An 18,858-nucleotide genomic window follows, 5' to 3' on the forward strand; every position below is an offset into this window, starting at 1 on the left:
AACCCCTACAAATCAGTAAGACAGACAATCCAATGGAAAAATGGACAATAGCTTTGAACAAATACTTTATCAGAGAAGATATTCAAATGCCTGTAAAGAGAGGGAAATGTGTTCTAGTTCATTTGTCACCGGGGAAATGCAAATTAAAATCATAAGATAAACTATGGGTTCTGCAGAATAACTGAAATAAAAGACAATGCCAAGTTGGCAAGGATATGGAATACAAGAATTTTCATACATTGATGGTAGGAACGTAAATTGGTACAACTTCAGAAAACTGTTTGGCACTGTTTCTAAGGTGAATACATATATACCCTATGATCAGCATTTATACTTCTAGGTACATACCAAGATAAATGAATGTATATGTCTACCAAAAGACATGTAGAGGATTGATCATGGCAGCTTTTTTGTAATAATCAAATCTGGAAAGTATTCAAATATTCTATCAGCAGTAGAATGAATAGAAAAAACTGTAGCATGTTCACATAATGTAATACTATGAAGCTACTGCCAGGCAACGTGGATAAAAGTAGTTAAGTTATTGAGCAAAAAAAGGTACTATTAATAGAGCACATGTTGTATGATTCCATCAATATGAAGTTCAAAAACAGATAGTATTAATCCATAATGTTGAGAGTCAAGGGAATGTGACCAGACAGAGGGAGGAACGGGAAAAGGCCTAGAAGGAGAGGAGGAAAGAGAGAGATAGGAAGAGAGGAAGGAAGGAAGGGGGAAAGCAAGGCAGGGAAGGGAAGGGAATGGAAGGAGGGAGGGAAGGAGGAAGGAAAGTTAGTGTTAACCTTTGAAGGAACGTTGTGATTGAAAAGGTAGCATGAGAGGGATTCTGAAGTCTTGGTGAGGCTCTTTTATCTTTTTTTAAAATATGGTAAAATATAGACAATGTTTATCACTTTAACTATCTGTAAGTATGCAATTCAGTGACATTAAATGTATTCACAAAGTTGATTCACAAATTATCCCCATCCCTACTCAAGACTCTTTCATCATCCCTAACAAAAACTCTGTACCCGTTAAACAGTATTTCCCCCTTCCCCTCTCCCCTCACCCCACTGTGATTTCTATTCTACCTTCTGTCTATGAATTTAGCTACCTCATGTAAGTGGAACCATACAATATTTGTCCTGTGTCTGGCATATTGCACTAAACATAATGTTTTCAAAGTCCATCCATGTTGTTCAGTTCAGTTCAGTCGCTCAGTCATGTCTGACTCTGCGACCCCATGAATTGCAGCACGCCAGGCCTGCCTGTCCATCACCAACTCCTGGAGTCCACCCAAACCCATGTCCATTGAGTCGGTGATGCCATCCAACCATCTCATCCTCTGTTGTCCCCTTCTCCTCCTGCCCTCAATCATTCCCAGCATCAGGGTCTTTTCTAATGAGTCAGCTCTTTGCATTAGGTGGCCAAAGTATTGGAGTTTCAGTTACATATATCAAAATTTCATTTTTCTATGGATGAATTTCTGTTTTTTAAATAACCATCAATCCTCTACTCTTTTATTTACTTTGCTCTTTTTATCCACTTTGACTTTATCTTGCAGCTTGCTGATTGATTGTTTTCTGACGTTCAAGCCAATGTATTGACGATTTATTGGCAACAACAATCCTTTTTCATTTTCAAGTAATCTCTCTTGCTTTATTGGTTTGTTTAGTTTATTTTTTTTTAAATAAGCTTTTATTTTTAGACTACTTGTTAAGTTTACCAAAACAAAAATTGTGAAGGTAATACAGAGAATTCCTCTCTACCCCATATCCAGCGTTCAGATCAGATCAGTCGCTCAGTCGTGTCCGACTCTGCGACCCCATGAATTGCAGCACGCAAGGCCTCCCTGTCCATCACCAACTCCCTGAGTTCACTGAGACTCATGTCCATTGAGTCAGTGATGCCATCCAGCCATCTCATCCTCTGTCGTCCCCTTCTCCTTTTGCCCCCAATCCCTCCCAGCATCAGAGTCTTTTCCAATGAGTCAACTCTTCGCATGAGGTGGCCAAAGTACTGGAGTTTCAGCTTTAGCATCATTCCTTCCAAAGAAATCCCAGGGCTGATCTCCTTCAGAATGGACTTGTTGGGTCTCCTTGCAGTCCAAGGGACTCTCAAGAGTCTTCTCCAACACCACAGTTCAAAAGCATCAATTCTTTGGCGCTCAGCCTTCTTCACAGTCCAACTCTCACATCCATACATGACCACAGGAAAAACCATAGCCTTGACTAGACGAACCTTTGTTGGCAAAGTAATGTCTCTGCTTTTGAATATGCTATCTAGGTTGGTCATAACTTTCCTTCCAAGGAGTAAGTGTCTTTTAATTTCATGGCTGCAGTCACCATCTGCAGTGATTTTGGAGCCCAGAAAAATAAAGTCTGACACTATTTCCACTATTCCACTATTCCATCTATTTCCCATGAAGTGATGGGACCAGATGCCATGATCTTCGTTTTCTGAATGTTGAGATTTAAGCCAACTTTTTGACTCTCCACTTTCACTTTCATCAAGAGGCTTTTTAGTTCCTTGTCACTTTCTGCTGTAAGGGTGGTGTCATCTGCATATCTGAGGTTATTGATATTTCTCCTGGCAATCTTGATTCCAGCTTGTGCTTCTTCCAGTCCAGCGTTTCTTATGATGTACTCTGCATGTAAGTTAAATAAGCAGGGTGACAATATACAGCCTTGACGAACTCCTTTTCCTATTTGGAACCAGTCTGTTGTTCCATGTCCAGTTCCATGTCACAGTTGTTGCTTCCTGACCTGCATACAATTTCTCAAGAGGCAGATCAGGTGGTCTGGTATTCCCATCTCTTTCAGAATTTTCCACAGTTTATTGTGATCCACACAGTCAAAGGCTTTGGCATAGTCAATAAAGCAGAAATAGATGCTTTTCTGGAACTCTCTTGCTTTTTCGATGATCCAGCGGATGTTGGCAATTTGATCTCTGGTTCCTCTGCCTTTTCTAAAACCAGCTTGAACATCTGGAAGTTCACGGTTCACATATTGCTGAAGCCTGGCTTGGAGAATTTTAAGCATTACTTTACTAGTGTGTGAGATGAGTGCAATTGTGCGGTAGTTTGAGCATTCTTTGGCATTGCCTTTCTTTGGGATTGGAATGAAAACTGCCATTTTCCAGTCCTGTGGCCACTGCTGAGTTTTCCAAATTTGCCGGCATATTGAGTGCAGCACTTTCACAGCATCATCTTTCAGGATTTGGAATAGCTCAACTGGAATTCCATCACCTCCACTAGCTTTGTTCATAGTGATGCTTTCTAAGGCCCACTTGACTTCACATTCCAGGATGTCTGGCTCTAGGTCAGTGATCACACCATCGTGATTATCTGGGTCGTGAAGATCTTTTTTGTACAGTTCTTCTTGTATTCTTGCCATCTCTTCTTAATATCTTCTGCTTCTGTTAGGTCCATACCATTTCTGTCCTTTATCGAGCCCATCTTTGCATGAAATGTTCCTTTAGTATCTCTGATTTTCTTGAAGAGATCCCTAGTCTTTCCCATTCTGTTGTTTTCCTCTATTTCTTTGCATTGATCGCTGAAAAAGGCTTTCTTATCTCTTCTTGCTATTCTTTGGAACTCTGCATTCAGATGTTTATATCTTTCCTTTGCTCCTTTGCTTTTCGCTTCTCTTCTTTTCACAGCTATTTGTAAGGCCTCCCCAGACAGCCATTTTGCTTTTTTGCATTTCTTTTCTATGGGAATGGTCTTGATCCCTGTCTCCTGTACAATGTCACGAACCTCCATCCATAGTTCATCAGGCACTCTATCTATCAGATCTAGGCCCTTAAATCTATTTCTCACTTCCACTGTATAATCATAAGGGATTTGATTTAGGTCATACCTGAATGGTCTAGTGGTTTTCCCTACTTTCTTCAATTTCAGTCTGAATTTGGCAATAAGGAGGTCATGGTCTGAGCCACAGTCAGCTCCTGGTCTTGTTTTTGCTGACTGTATAGAGCTTCTCTATCTTTGGCTGCAAAGAATATAATCAATCTGATTTCGGTGTTGACCATCTGATGATGTCCATGTATAGAGTCTTCTCTTGTGTTGTTGGAAGAGGGTGTTTGTTATGACCAGTGCATTTTCTTGGCAAAACTCTATTCGTCTTTGCCCTGCTTCATTCCGTTTTCCAAGGCCAAATTAGCCCGTTACTCCAGGTGTTTCTTGACTTCCTGCTTTTGCATTCCAGTCCCCTATAATGAAAAGGACAATCTTTTTTGGGTGTTAGTTCTAAAAGGTCTTGTAGGTCTTCATAGAACCGTTCAACTTCAGCTTCTTCAGTGTTACTGGTTGGGGCATAGACTTGGATTACTGTGATATTGAATGGTTTGCCTTGGAAACAAACAGAGATCATTCTGTCGTTTTTGAGATTGCATCCAAGTACTGCATTTTGGACTCTTTTGTTGACCATGATGGCCACTCCATTTCTTCTGAGGGATTCCTGCCCGCAGTAGTAGATATAATGGTCATCTGAGTTAAATTCATCCATTCCAGTCCATTTCAGTTTGCTGATTCCTAGAAGGTCGACATTAACTCTTGCCATCTCTTGTTTGACCACTTACAATTTGCCTTGATTCATGGACCTGACATTCCAGGTTCCAATGCAATATTGCTCTTTACAGCATCGGACCTTGCTTCTATCACCAGTCACATCCACAGCTGGGTATTGTTTTTGCTTTGGCCCCATCCCTTCATTCTTTCTGGAGTTATTTCTCCACTAATCTCCAGTAGCATATTGGGCACCTACTGACCTGGGGAGTTTCTCTTTCAGTATCCTATCATTTTGCCTTTTCATACTGTTCATGGGGTTCTCAAGGCAAGAACACTGAAGTGGTTTGCCATTCCCTTCTCCAGTGGACCACATTCTGTCAGATCTCTCCACCATGACCCGCCCATCTTGGGTTGCCCCACAGGCATGGCTTAGTTTCATTGAGTTAGACAAGGCCGTGGTCCTAGTGTGATTAGACTAGTTAGAAAACACAGACTAGTTTTCTGTGAGTATGGTTTCAGTGTGTTTGCCCTCTGATGCCCTCCTGCAACACCTACTGTCTTACTTGGGTTTCTCTTACCTTGGGTGTGGGGTATTTCTTCACGGCTGCTCCAGCAAAGTGCAGCCATTGCTCCTTACCTTGGACGAGGGATATCTCCTCACCGCCGCTATTATTAATATCTTATGTTAGCATGGCATATTTGTCACTATCAAGGAACCAGTATTGATACATTATAACTAAGATCCATATGTTATTCAGATTTCCTTAGTTTTACCTGGTGTTCTTTTACTGCTCCAGGAAACCTCTCTAGGATACAAAATTTAGTTGTCATGTCCCTTTAGACTTTTCTTTGCTCTAACGGTTTATCAGATTTCCTTGTTTTTTATGACCTTGACAGTGTTAGAGAAAAATACCATCAGGTATTTTTGCAGAGTGGCCCTAATTGGGATTTGTCTGATTTTTTTAAAAATTCATAATGTGACTGAGATTATTGGTTTTTGGAGAAAGGTTACAGAGAATAATTGCTATTGCCATTTCATGCTATCAAGTGTATCATATATGCCATCAGCACAGCTCATTTGTCACAATTAATGAACCAATGTTGACTTTTCATTGTTGATATTAGCCTTGAGATCATCTGACTGAGATAGCAGTTGTCATGTTTCTCCACTGTAAAGTTATTCTTTTTCCTCTGTTTCTTTATTTCCCCTATTTCTAACTGTGCTCTTTGAGAAGTCACTATGCACAGCCCACACTTTAGGAGAAGAGAATTAAAAAAAAAAAAAAGGAGAAGAGAATTATGCTCTAGTACCTTGAGGGCAGAGTACATAAGTTATTTGGAATACTTCTGCACAGGAGATATTTCTATTTCCCCCATTTATTTATTTATTTATTGAAGTATTTGTTTATATCAGTATCAGTTCAGTTAGTTCAGTTCAGTCGCTCAGTCGTGTCCGACTCTTTGTGACCCCATGAATTGCAGCACGCCAGGCCTCCCTGTCCATCACCAACTCCCTGAGTTCACTCAAACTCGTGTCCATCGAGTCAGTGATGCCATCCAGCCATCTCATCCTCTGTCATCCCCTTCTCCTCCTGCCCCCAATCCCTGCCAGCATTAGAGTCTTTTCCAATGAGTCAACTCTTTGGATCAGGTGGTCAAAGTATTGGAGTTTCAGCTTTAGCATCATTCCTTCCAATGAAATCCCAGGGCTGATCTCCTTCAGAATGGACTGGCTGGATCTCCTTGCAGTCCAAGGGACTCTCAAGAGTCTTCTCCAACACCACAGTTCAAAAGCATCAATTCTTCTGCGCTCAGCTTTCTTCACAGTCCAACTCTCACATCCATACATGACCACAGGAAAAACCATAGCCTTGACTAGACGGACCTTTGTTGGCAAAGTAATGTCCCTGCTTTTGAATATGCTACTAGGTTGGTCATAGCTTTCCTTCCAAGGAGTAAGTGTCTTTTAATTTCATGACTGCAGTCACCATCTGCAGTGATTTTGGAGCCCAGAAAAATAAAGTCTGACACTGTTTCCACTGTTTCCCCATCTATTTCCCATGAAGTGATGGGACCAGATGCCATGATCTTAGTTTTCTGAATAGACATGGATATTTATTTTATACTGGGGTTATAATCCAGTATTACTTTGTTGCTCAAATTGTCCCATTTTTGGCCTTTGAGAGAGCTTTCAGTTGATTACTGATTCCCTACAGCATGTCCCAATCAATGCAGAGGTTGTTTTGAGCTCTTTACTTTCTGGCACTAGAAGATACTCCAGGCTCTTCTTGAATATTTCTTGCCCTAGTCCTAGAATCAGCCATTTCTTCAATAAGTCATGATTTCTTTCTTTTCTTTTCCTTTTTTCACTGTGCACTACGTGACATGTGGGATCTTAGTTCCCCATCAGGGATGAAACCTGTGCCCCCTGCAGTGGAACCTCGGAGTTTTAACCACTGGACTGTCAGGGAAGTCCCATTTTTAAGTTGGAGAATGATAATAGAAACAAAAGTCTGACCACTAGGTTTCTAAGTTCTCTTAATTTTCAAAAATGATAAAAACTGTTATTTCCTGTTTGCATTTGGGAATCCCTGTTTGCTTTTCTGTGGATGACGTTTCTGTTTTCTGTAGCCTGCTGCCTGAGATTTTAGAGGAGGGGTGAGATATGCAGAGAGTGAAGTCTGCTGGAAATTCATTTTCTATGGGTATGGAGGCATTGTCCTGCCTCTCTCACCCAGACCCACTTGTCTCAGCTCAAGCGTGAATGCCTCTGGTGCCTGATGATTAGCTTCAGTGGGGATGAAAATACACAGAAAGATCAATCACTCCCCTGTTACCCATATATACCTTCTTTAAGCTTAGGATGCCTCATCAGTTCAGTTCAGTTCAGTTGCTCAGTCGTGTCTGACTCTTTGCGACCCCATGAATTGCAGCACTCCAGGCCTCCCTGTCCATCACCAGCTCCCGGAGTTCACCCAAACTCATGTGCACTGAGTTAGTGATGCCATCTAGCCATCTCATCCTCAGTTGTCCCCTTCTGCTCCTGCCCCCAATCCCTTCCAGCATCAGGGTCTTTTCCAATAAGTCAACTCTTTGCATGGAAGGAAAGTTATGACCAACCTAGATAGCATATTATAAAGCAGAGATATTATTTTGCCAACAAAGGTCTGTCTAGTCAAAGCTATGGCTTTTCCAGTAGTCATGTATGTATGTGAGAGTTGGACCATAAAGAAAGCTGAGCACTAAAGGATTGATGCTTTTGAACTGTGGTATTGGAGAGACTCTTGAGAGTCCCTTGGACTGCAAGGAGATCAAACCAGTCAATCCTAAAGGAAATCAACCCTGAATATTCATTGGAAGGACTGATGCTGAAATTCCAATACTTTGGCCACCTGGTGTGAACAACTGACTCCTTGGAAAAGACCCCAATGCTGGGAAAGATTGAAGGCAGGAGGAGAAGGGGATGACAGAGGATGAGATGGTTGGATGGCATCACCGACTCAATGGACACGAGTTTGAGCAAACTCCGGGAGTTGGTGATGGACAGGGATGCCTGCTGTGCTGCAGTCCATGGGGTCACAAAGAGTTGAACACGACTGAGCAACTGGACTGAACTGAATCCCACTTACCTTACATTTTTTCAGAGACCTTCAAAATTTCTGACTACTGAAGGCCCTCTTTATTATTCTTAGCATTCTTATGTTCATATTAAAACACACACAGGGACTTCTCTGGTGGTCCACTGGTTAAGAATTCACCTTGCAGTTCAGGGGATGGGGGTTTGACCCCTGGTTGGGAAACTAAGATCCCACACGCCCCCAAGGGGCAACTAAGCCCACGGGCCACAACTAGAGCGTCCATGTGCTGCAAGGAAAGATCCCCCATGCTGCAACTAAGACCCCACGCAGCCAAACAAATGAATATTTAAACCTCCCCACACACACACCCTATCATTTCTAGAGATTTTGGTAGGAAGGGAATGTAGGTGCCTCTTCTTAGTGAACTATCTTGGTGTAAAATGTCCAACTTGAAAGAAGTTGTAAGCATGAGAGTGGGAAGAAATATATTTACATATACAAGTGTGGCAGACTCTCTTCATCACTTACTCAGCAGACATTTTCCCACCTTTCTGTCTGCCAACTGAACCTTAATTTTGTAGGAGATAGAAATCACTTGATATCAGAGAATTATATCTAAATCCTGAAACAAAGGAATAAATTACAGTTGATCAAAACTATTCCCAATTAAGCCCTTTTCCCTTTACCAGCTGTTGGCTTAGGGTGGGCATGTAACCTAATTAGGGCCAATGAAATGTAAAGAAAAGTCTTGGAGTGAAGAGTTTGGGATCTTCCCTTCTTGGGTAACAAAACAGAACCTCCAGAGGAGAAAGCCCCTTTGTTCTCAGTCCTTTTCTACTATAACAAAGTGATGCACTGGGGCCCTCCCTGGCGGTCCAGTGGTTAAGATTTTGCCTCCCAATCCAGGGAGTGCAGGCTCAATCTCTAGTCAGGGAGCTAAAATCCCACATGCCTTGTGGCCAAAAAGCCAAAACATGAAACAGAAGCAATATGTAACAAATTCAATAAAGAGAAAAAAGGAAGAGATGCCTGGAGCTGCAGTAGCTATCTTGTGATCTTGCGGTAGGAGGACAAAAAATAAAGAGCAATAGAAACAGGATAGGTACTTAATGAAAACACTGAGCTGTTGAATGACTGTTGATTAAGAAAACAATAAATGTCCTGATGGTTAAAGTCACTGCTGTCTGATTTTCTGTTACTGTTACTTGTGTTTGAATATGCCATGTAAATTTTTTCTAATAATATTCTAGAGTAATACAGATTAAAAATTACCTCTAATATTTCTTACATTTCACATTTGTTCCCTCAGATTTAAACCTGGAGAACCAGCCAAAAATGTCAACTTGTTCAATAAAGGAGTCTAAAACTAGAGGCTCAAAGAATATTGTCTTTAGAAAACCTGCAAAAGTGATTTTCAATTTAGATCAAACTGCACAGGATTCAAACCGGGAACAACCATGGAAGAAAAATCTTTTAGAAAGGGTGCAGGCAAGAGCCCAGGCAATGCATCAGAAAATCATAGATAAGGAAAATCTGAAGAAGGAACTAGAAAAAAAGGAGGAAGAGAAACTCCCCAGGGATAATTTGGCCAAAGAGTGGTTTAATACTGAAAACATGGCACTGAACACTCGTGCATATTTGCTCGACAAACTTCTACCCACCTTAGTTCCTGGAATGGAAAGAATGTTAATGCAAGTGGAAAAGAAGAAGCTTTTGGCAGATGTTGATATTCCCACCAAGTTTGATCCAATTAACCATTTGGGAGAATACTTAATGAGAAACAACCCTAATTATATCAAAGATTCAGGACTGTCTGGGTATCAGAGGGTGATGAGAGAGATCTCAGAAGACCTGAAGATATATGTTCCGAACACTACTTACAACAGGTACAGTTTGTTGGTGTTTTCAGTTGATGATCTAGCTCTCCTTATGTTAAAAAGTAAGTAGAAAAAAATATATAATAATACAAACAGGATTTTAAGTAATGTTATAGTTCTTCAGAAAGGACTTACGAGCTACTACTATGTGCTTCACTATTTATGAGACACAGTGAAGACTACTGAGGTTTGTTAAGCTCCATGTATTCATGAATTTAGTTATCTCACTAGGATCCCAAGTGTATATTTATCTGTTTTTTATCTGTGTCCTTGTACTGAAAAGTAAGCTATATGAGAGGAAGCACTTTCTGGAATTTAACTTTCTAGATAGGTAATACGTTTATCTGGTTCAAAAGCTGAAATGTATAAAGTGGAAAATATTTTTAACTCATTCACATGCTTTGGATAAAAGGAAGGAAATTAAGAATGTATATTTGCATTCGCTTATGTGTTACACTAGGGCTTCCCAGATGGCGCAAGTGGTAAAGAACCTGCCTGCCAGTGCAGAGACATGAGAGATGCGGGTTCAATCCCTGGGTTGGGAAGAGCCCCTGGAGGAGGAAATGGGAACCCACTCCAGTATTCTTGCCTGGAAAATCCCACGGACAGAGGAGCCTGGAGGGCTACAGTTCAAGGGGTTCTAAAGAGTCAGACATGACTGAGCAACTGAGCGCACATAAAGTATTAAACACCAGAAACTTTCTTTCCCATTCTTTTTAAAAATTATTTATTTATTTGCTGTATTGGGTCTTGGTTGCATCATATGAGCTCTTTCATTGTGATGCATGGACTCTCTCTAGATGCCCACTGGCTCAGTAGCTCCCCAACATTTGGGATCTCAGTTTCCCAGACCAGGGATCAAACTCGCATCCCCTGCATTGGAAGGCAGATTCTTAACCACTGGACCACCAGGGAAGTCCCTCTCTCCCATTCTTATCCTCCATCCACCGAGTGCTCCCCCTCAGCTATAAATAACTATTGTTCTTAATTTTCAGTACATCCTTCCAAGTTTCTTAGTGTACTCATGCATGTGTGCTAAGTCGCTTCAGTGTTGAAGAAGACTCTTAGAGTCCCTTGGACTGCAAGGAGATCCAACCAGTCCATCCTAAAGGAAATCAGTCCTGAATGTTCATTGGAAGGACTGATGCTGAAGCTGAAACTCCAATACTTTGGCTACCCGATTCGAAGAACTGACTCATTGGAAAAGACCCTGATGCTGGGAAAGATTAAAGGCAGGAGGAGAAGGGGACAACAGAGGATGAGATGGTTGGATGGCATCACCAACTCAATGGACATGAGTTTGAGTAAGCTTTGGGAGTTGGTGATGGACAGGGAGGCATGGTGTGCTGCAGTCCATGCAAAGAGTCGGACACGACTGAGTGACTAAAGTGATTCAAGATGTCCAGAAATTCCTAGTATTTGCCAGATATTCTACTGATTCATTTTACACTACTCAGCAACTGATATCCTTAGGAGAACCTGTCATTGCACCTTGTGTCAGGAACCTCATTTCATAATAAGATATATTTTGAATAAACAGAAGAAAATAAGAATTAAGTATAATGATTAAGTAGATATATATGTATTTGTATAGGAATACTCATCACAGGAATAATATGAACATGCTTCAAGAAGTCCAGCTTAGCTTTGTGAAACTAAGACCATCAGAGCTTAAAAACAAGCAAACACAAACTGAGCTTATTAACTTGCCAGGCAAAGGAATCTATACCAGTGAAGAAATCACTCACTAGTTGCAGAGAGGGAAGATTCTAGAGTTTTAAGTGTTAGGAAGGGAGCTTTATAATGGTTATACTTGTAACAGTTAAAGACAATCACACTGTATATAGGATAGAATGAGTCCATAGGTTTGTATACGATTGATGAAAACAAGTACTATTGTTTAGCAGCTGAAAAAGAGGCTTCAGTTAGGTCTAGCAATGGTCTCGTGTACTGGGGTCACTCAAAGTTCACGGTCTATTATCCACTTAAGCTGGCTAGAACCAGTTTTTATGAAATACAACATTCAGTTTTGATATAATCTAGGCAAATTCTCTAAGTGGAAGATTTTCCTAACACAGCTTGAATGGATGGATAGAATTTGGATTGTGACAATTAGGGCAAGAAAGCATTTTTACATCTATTCTTTAAGTAGTTAGATTTATATTGTACTCTTAAAAATCTCAAAACATTTAAGATGGGGAGACAGTTTTTTCAACTGTCTTGGTCTTTGTTGCAGTGTGCCAGAGCTTCTCTAGTTGTGGCATACGGGCCTCAATGCCCCATGGCATTCGGGATTTTAATTCCCTGACCAGGGATCAAACCCATGTCACCTGCATTGGAAAGCAGATTCTTAACCACTGGACCACCAGGGAAGTACTGTGGAGACTGTTTTATTAACTAGCTTTGGTTGTGAAACAAAATACCTCAAAACTGAGTGGCTTAAATAAACAATCATTTATTTGCTCATGATTTTATGGGTTGGTAACTTTGGACTGGGCTCATGGCTCATCTCTGCTCCACATGGTATCACTCATACATTACAGTAAAATGGCAGTTGATAGTCATCTGGCTATTAGTTGTCTGACTGTTGGTAAAGCAGTGGGGCAGGTTGCTGCTGCTGCTGCTGCTAAGTCGCTGCAGTCGTGTCCGACTCTGTGCGACCCCGGAGACGGCAGCCCACCAGGCTCCCCCATCCCTGGGATTCTCCAGGCAAGAACACTGGAGTGGGTTGCCATTTCCTTCTCCAAGGCATGAAAGTGAAAAGTGAAAGTGAAGTCGCTCAGTCGTGTCCTACTCTTAGCGACCCCATGGACTGCAGCCTACCAGGCTCCTCCATCTATGGGATTTTCCAGGCAGGAGTACTGGAGTGGGGTGCCATTGCCTTCTCCGGTGGGGCAGGTTAGCCTAGGCTTATTCCAAGGTGGTGGTGCAAAGGCTCTTAAGTTTAATGAAACAGAGCAAACTCCAATGCTTAAGCACATTGATTCCTTTTTTCCACTGTTTTATTGTGATACAATTTTTGTTATAGAAGTTTTATTGTGATATAATTTATACCACTTTTCAGCTTTCTGCTTCCTGTGTTTGCTAATGGCCCATTGGCCCAAGGAAGTTACATGGCCACAGCCAGACACACGAGATGCAGAAATAGACTTTAATTCTTAATGGGAGGAGCTGCAAGACTACATTGCATACAAACAGACCTGCTTACAGGAATGGAAAGAATTTGTGACAATTTTCGCATTTTACCACATTGTAGTTTTGTTTTTGTTTTTGTTTTTTTTTCTTTTCCAATCTCCTTAAAAGTGGATTGTGAATTTGCACTTAGAATCTGCTTACAGGTTATGTCTACCCTACACTACAATACCCTAAGTTAAGAGTTTTGGAGGCTATGAAATTCTCTTGATTAGATATCCTCTTGAGATAATGCAGACCACAAAAGAGAAATTTTATTCAGTCCCTGAATGAGTTACATCATAAATTAAAAATCCATCTGGATTGTATTTAGAGCCTCCTGTGCAATGGCCCTGAAGCACAAAACCAGGTTCTGTTTCTAAATGTGGACATTTATAAGAGGGAGGAAATGATGTCTGAACTGAGACTTAAAGGATGTGGAGGATCTAGCCAAATGAAGAGAGGGAGGAAGGCTTTTCAGGCAGATGGAACTGTGACAGAAACCCAATTTTGTTCATCCATTTTGATTGATACACATGAGAATCTGGAGACACCCAATACTTATTACACAACATCACTTACTTTCTTGTTCTGCATTGGACCCTAAGCTTTACAATGGCAGAATCCATAGTAGGTGCTCAGTATATGTTTGTGTAATGAGTGAATTAAGAAACTCAGTGAGTGTGAATGAATGAATAATGAGAAAAAGCTCTAAGAAATACACAGAATAGAGAATCAGGAAGGAAAGACAGGAATTGAGGAGAGAGCTGTATAGAGGCTCCCCAGGTGGCACAGTGGTTAAGAATCCACCTGCCAATGCCAGAGACTCAGGAGACCCTTGATTCAAACCGGAATCAAGACTGCTGGGAGAAATATCAACAACCTCAGATATGCAGATGACACCACCCTTATGGCAGAAAGTGAAGAGGAACTAAAAAGCCTCTTGATGAAAGTGAGAGTGAAAAAACTGTCTTAAAACTCAATATTCAAAAAACTAAGAACACGGCATCTGGTCCCATCACTTTCTGGCAAATAGATGGGGAAACAATGGAAACAGTGACAGACTTGATTTTCTTGGGCTCCAAAATCTCCGCAGATAGTGACTGCAGCCATGAAATTAAAAGACACTTGCTCCTTGGAAGAAAAGCTATGACAAACCTCGATGGCATATTAAAAAGCAGAGACATTACTTTGCCGACAAAGTTCCATACAGTCAAAGTTATGGTTTTTCCAGGAGTCATGTATGGATGTGAGGGCTGGACCATAAAGCAAGCTGAGCGTCAAAGAATTGATACTTTTGAACTGCGGTGTTAGAGAAGACTCTTGAGCGTCCCTTGGACTGCAAGGAGATCAAACCAGTCAATAATCTTAAAGGAAATCAATCCTGTATATTCACTGGAAGGACTGATGCTGAAGCTGAAGTTCCAGTACTTTGGCCACCTGATGAGAAGAGCCAACTCTGCAGAAGACCCTGATGCTGGGAAAGATTGAAGGCAGGAGGAGAAGGGGACGACAGAGGATGGGGTGGTTGGATGGCATCACTGACTTGATGATGAGTTTGAGCAAACTCCAGGAGATGGTGACGGACAGGGAATCCTGGCATGCTGCAGTCCGTGCGGCAGCAAGGGAGTCTGATACAGCTGAGCAACTGAACAACAATCCCAGGTTCAATCCTTGGGTTGGGAAGACACCCTGGAGCAGAAAATGGCAACCCACTACAGTATTCTTGCCTGGAAAATCCCATGGACAGAGGAGCCTGGCAGGCTCCACGGGGTCTCAAAGAGTCGGACTGCACTGAGCTACTGAACACACATGCATGCTGTATAAAGAGAGGGAAAGAGTGGGAAAGGGAGAGGTAGACAGATAAAGCAGCAGAGGGAGAAAGATAGCGGAAGGGAAGGAGAGCCAGCTGAGAAGAGACCGAGGGTTCAGAGACAAGTGGAGAGGCTTGGCTGGTTAGTAGTCATATCAGAGGAATTTAGCACTTCCTTTAAAATGCTAATTATCTTCCAGCAGTTCAGAAACCAGCCCTTCTACACTATTAAACAACTTGCCTGGGGGTATTCCCTGGCTATCCAGTTCTCTGGTTGCGGAGCTAAATAAAGTCCAAGATCCTGCATGCTAGAGGCCAAAAAAACAAAACAAAACAGAAGCAATATTGTAACAAATTCAATAGACTTTAAAAAAAACAAAACCCTGCCTGTTTTTATTTTCAAACTTGAAATTTTATTTTTGAAATCTTTTCTTACAGAAGTTTGAAGTCCTTATATGGGCATAAAGTAATGATTTAGATTTATATTGTTTCTCTTGGATTATTGTTTGTTGTTGTTTAGTCGCTAAATTGTGTCAAATTCTTGTGACCCCACAGACAGTAGCTCCATCACGCTCCTCTGTCCATTGAATTTCTCAGGCAAGAATACTGGAGTAGGTTGCCATTTCCTTCTCCAGGGGATCTCCCCAACCCAAGGATTGAACCTGCATCTCCTGCATTGGCAGGCAGACTCTTTACCACTGAGCCACCTGGGAAGCCCCTCTTGGATTATTAGTAGTGTTGGTTGCTCAGTCATGTCTGACTCTTTGGGACCCCCTGGACTGTAGCCTGCCAGGCCCCTCTGTCCATGGGATTCTCCAGGCAAGAATCCTCGAGTGGGTTGCCATTCCCTTCTCCAGATGATCTTCCCCATCAGGGATTGAACCTGGATCTCCTGAATTGCAGGCAGACTCTTTACCATCTGAGCTACAGCAAAGTCTCTGTATTAATCCCTCTTGGATTATTAGAGTTCTCCAATTTACCAGTTCCTACTGAGAAGTCTTTTGCATTTCAAAATCTGTTAGATTGCCTTAGTCTTTTCTTTGAAAAGTGAAAGAAAGTGAAAGTTTTGTCTTACTCTTTGCAACCCCATGGACTGTACAGTCCTTGGAATTCTCCAGACCAGAATACTGAAGTGGATAGCCTTTCCCTTCTCCAGGGGATCTTCCCAACCCAGGGATCGAACTCAGGTCTCCCTCATTGCAGGCAGATTCTTTACCAGCTGAGCCATGAGAAGACCTGACTCAAACATTATTTGACAATTATGTTTGAAATCAGAAGCTACTTTTATTATTCTGAACCATTTTGGTGTTTCAGTCAAAACAGTGGTTTTGAAGTCCTAATATGGATGATAAATATAGGGATGACTAAAACCACAGTTCTTCCCCCATTTTCAACCTGAGTGATACAACTCTGAGTAGAACGTAACAATTCTGCTTAAGCCGAGAAGGCAATGGCACCCCACTCCAGTACTCTTGCCTGGAAAATCCCATGGACGGGGGAGCCTGGTGGGCTGCAGTCCATGGGGTCGCTAAGAGTCGGACACGACTGAGCGACTTCACTTTTCACTTTTCACTTTCATACATTGGAGAAGGAAATGGCAACCCACTCCAGTGTTCTTGCCTGAAGAATCCCAGGGACGGGGGAGCCTGGTGGGCTGCTGTCTCTGGGGTCGCACAGAGTCGGACACGACTGCAGCGACTTAGCAGCAGCAGCAGCATTCTGCTTAAGGGCTGTCAAAAGTATTTGACTCTGGCCAGATAAAAGAAATTGGCGATAAATATTCCTGGACAGAAATCAAAAGTTGGATCCAAGGAATCAGAACTACCTGAGATGCTTGTTATAAATGCAGTTTCCAGTCTCCCTACCTAGACTTGGAATCAAGGTCTTTCCAAGATGATTTCTATGTCCAGGGAAAAAAGAGGCCCACCACCCTAAGGCCTTAGTGTATTCAATCTTGCTTTTATACATGGCAGCTTCTAGAGCTATTCTTAGTACTTCTTAAGTATAGTATTTCATTGAGTAAAATAAGGCCGACCTCTATAAAAAGTCAAGGAATAGTAGCAGGCAGCTTATGAGAAATGCCAAATTGAATATGTGTTAAGGGAAGGAGGGACTCACTACAGGCTTAAATGAAGATCTCATGGAAAAAGAGAGGTAGAAAATTTAAATGAGGCTCTGAACTCTCAATTCTGCCATTTGAACAATCTTAATTAAATCCAATAATCTTAACGCAACATGTCTTCTATTTCTACATCCTTCAGAGTATCCAAGATAAAGGAGAATATTAAACAGAAACGAGAACAAAAAGAATACATAAACGACATCAAAGCCAAGGTGGCCAACGCACGGAAACAGGCTCTGCAGGAGCAGTTCAATGAGTGGATCCTAGACCCCAAAGGAATGATTCCGATGGTAGTGGTAAGGAGGAGGGTACCTGTGAAGCGTAAGGTGGAATGGGTGGTAAGAGTGATTGCTAGATACTGATCGATCTAGAGTGTTTCTAGAGTGCTAGAAGCTTCCCTCTAAATTTTCGGTCTTGCCGAGGTAAATCTAGCCCACGAAAGTAAATTTCTTCAATTTTCTCTTGAACATTAAAAAGAAAATTCTAGGTAGATTTCCAAAATATTAACTCTGGCTGAATTTCACAAACTCTTCATTATAGACAGACACAGCTTCTGTTTGTTTTTTGTATGTGTGTGACTAATTACTTCTGTGGACTAAACGACCATGTGGTGTGGAGTCGGGGTATGGGCAGCACCATGCAGCTTGTGGGATTTTAATTCCCTGATGAGGGATTGAACCTGGGCCCTCAGCAGTGAAAGTGCAGAGTCCTAACTGCTGGACCGCCAGGGACTTCCCTAAAAGACCATGTCATTAGCTCCAGGAAATAACTGTGCTCTAAGAGATAAATATGTTCTCTTAGGTATATGTAGGTGCTTCCCAGGTAGCACCAGTGGTAAAGAATCTGCCTGCCAATGCAGGAGACGTAGGAGACTTGGATGTGATCCTTGGGTCGGGAAGATCCCCTGGAGGATGGCTACCCACTCCAGTATTCTGCCTGGGAAATTCTATGGACAGAGGAGCCTGTCCATAGAATTACGCCTGTCCATAGAATTACGCCTGTAATTAGCCTGTCCATAGAATTACGCCTCAGACTGGAAGAAAATATTTACAAAAGACATGGCTGATAAAGGACAATTATCCAAAATATACAAAGAGCTCTTGAAACAATGAGAAAACAAATAACAGATTTTAAAAGGGACAAAAGACCTGAACAGACACTTCACCAAAGATATACGGATGGCAAAAAAGCATATGAAAAGATGTTCCACACATGTCATTGAGGAAATGCAATTGAAAACAGCCATGAGATACCGCTACACACCTATCAGAATCCAGAACAATGACAACACCAAATGCTGGCAAAGATGTGCAGCAACAGAAACTCTCATTCGTTATCGGCAGAAATACAAAATGGTTATGGCCACTTCGGAACACAGCTTGGCATCTCTTATGAAACTGAACATACTCTTACCATATGATTGAGCCCTGGTAGAGGATCCTTTGTATTTACCCAAAGGAGTTGGAAATTCATGTCTACACAACAGCTGACACGTGGATGTTTACTGCATAATTAACAATTAGCAAAACTTGGAAGCAACCAAGATGTCCTTCAGTGTGTAAGTCGCTTCAGTCGTGTACAACTCTTTCTGAGCCCATGGACTGTAGCCAGCCAGACTCCTCTGTCCATGGAATTCTCCAGGCAAGGATACTGGAGCAAGTTGCCATGCCCTCCTCCAGGGGATCTTCCTGACCCAGGGATTGAATCTGCATCTCTTACGTTTCCTGCATTGCAGGTGGATTCCTTACCACTAACGCCACCTGGGAAGCCATCCCTCAGTGGGTGAA

The 18,858-nt window shown here is 41.8% G+C and overlaps 1 protein-coding gene across 5 annotated transcripts in view; it reads left to right on the forward strand.

The window, feature by feature from the left end:
* The window catches only part of EFCAB5 (EF-hand calcium binding domain 5), a 104,413-nt gene that overhangs the window by 29,883 nt on the left and 55,672 nt on the right, over positions 1-18,858 (forward strand). For all 5 annotated transcript variants that reach the window (XM_061389499.1, XM_061389500.1, XM_061389496.1 and 2 more), the window contains exons 4-5: positions 9,398-9,974; positions 17,211-17,367. In XM_061389499.1, coding sequence (XP_061245483.1) covers positions 9,424-9,974; positions 17,211-17,367 — 708 coding nt within the window. In that variant the 5' untranslated portion in view covers positions 9,398-9,423. The remainder of the gene's footprint in view (positions 1-9,397; positions 9,975-17,210; positions 17,368-18,858) is intronic.

Source organism: Bos javanicus, chromosome 19 (assembly GCF_032452875.1).
Source record: "Bos javanicus breed banteng chromosome 19, ARS-OSU_banteng_1.0, whole genome shotgun sequence".
Taxonomy (NCBI): Eukaryota; Metazoa; Chordata; class Mammalia; order Artiodactyla; family Bovidae; genus Bos; species Bos javanicus.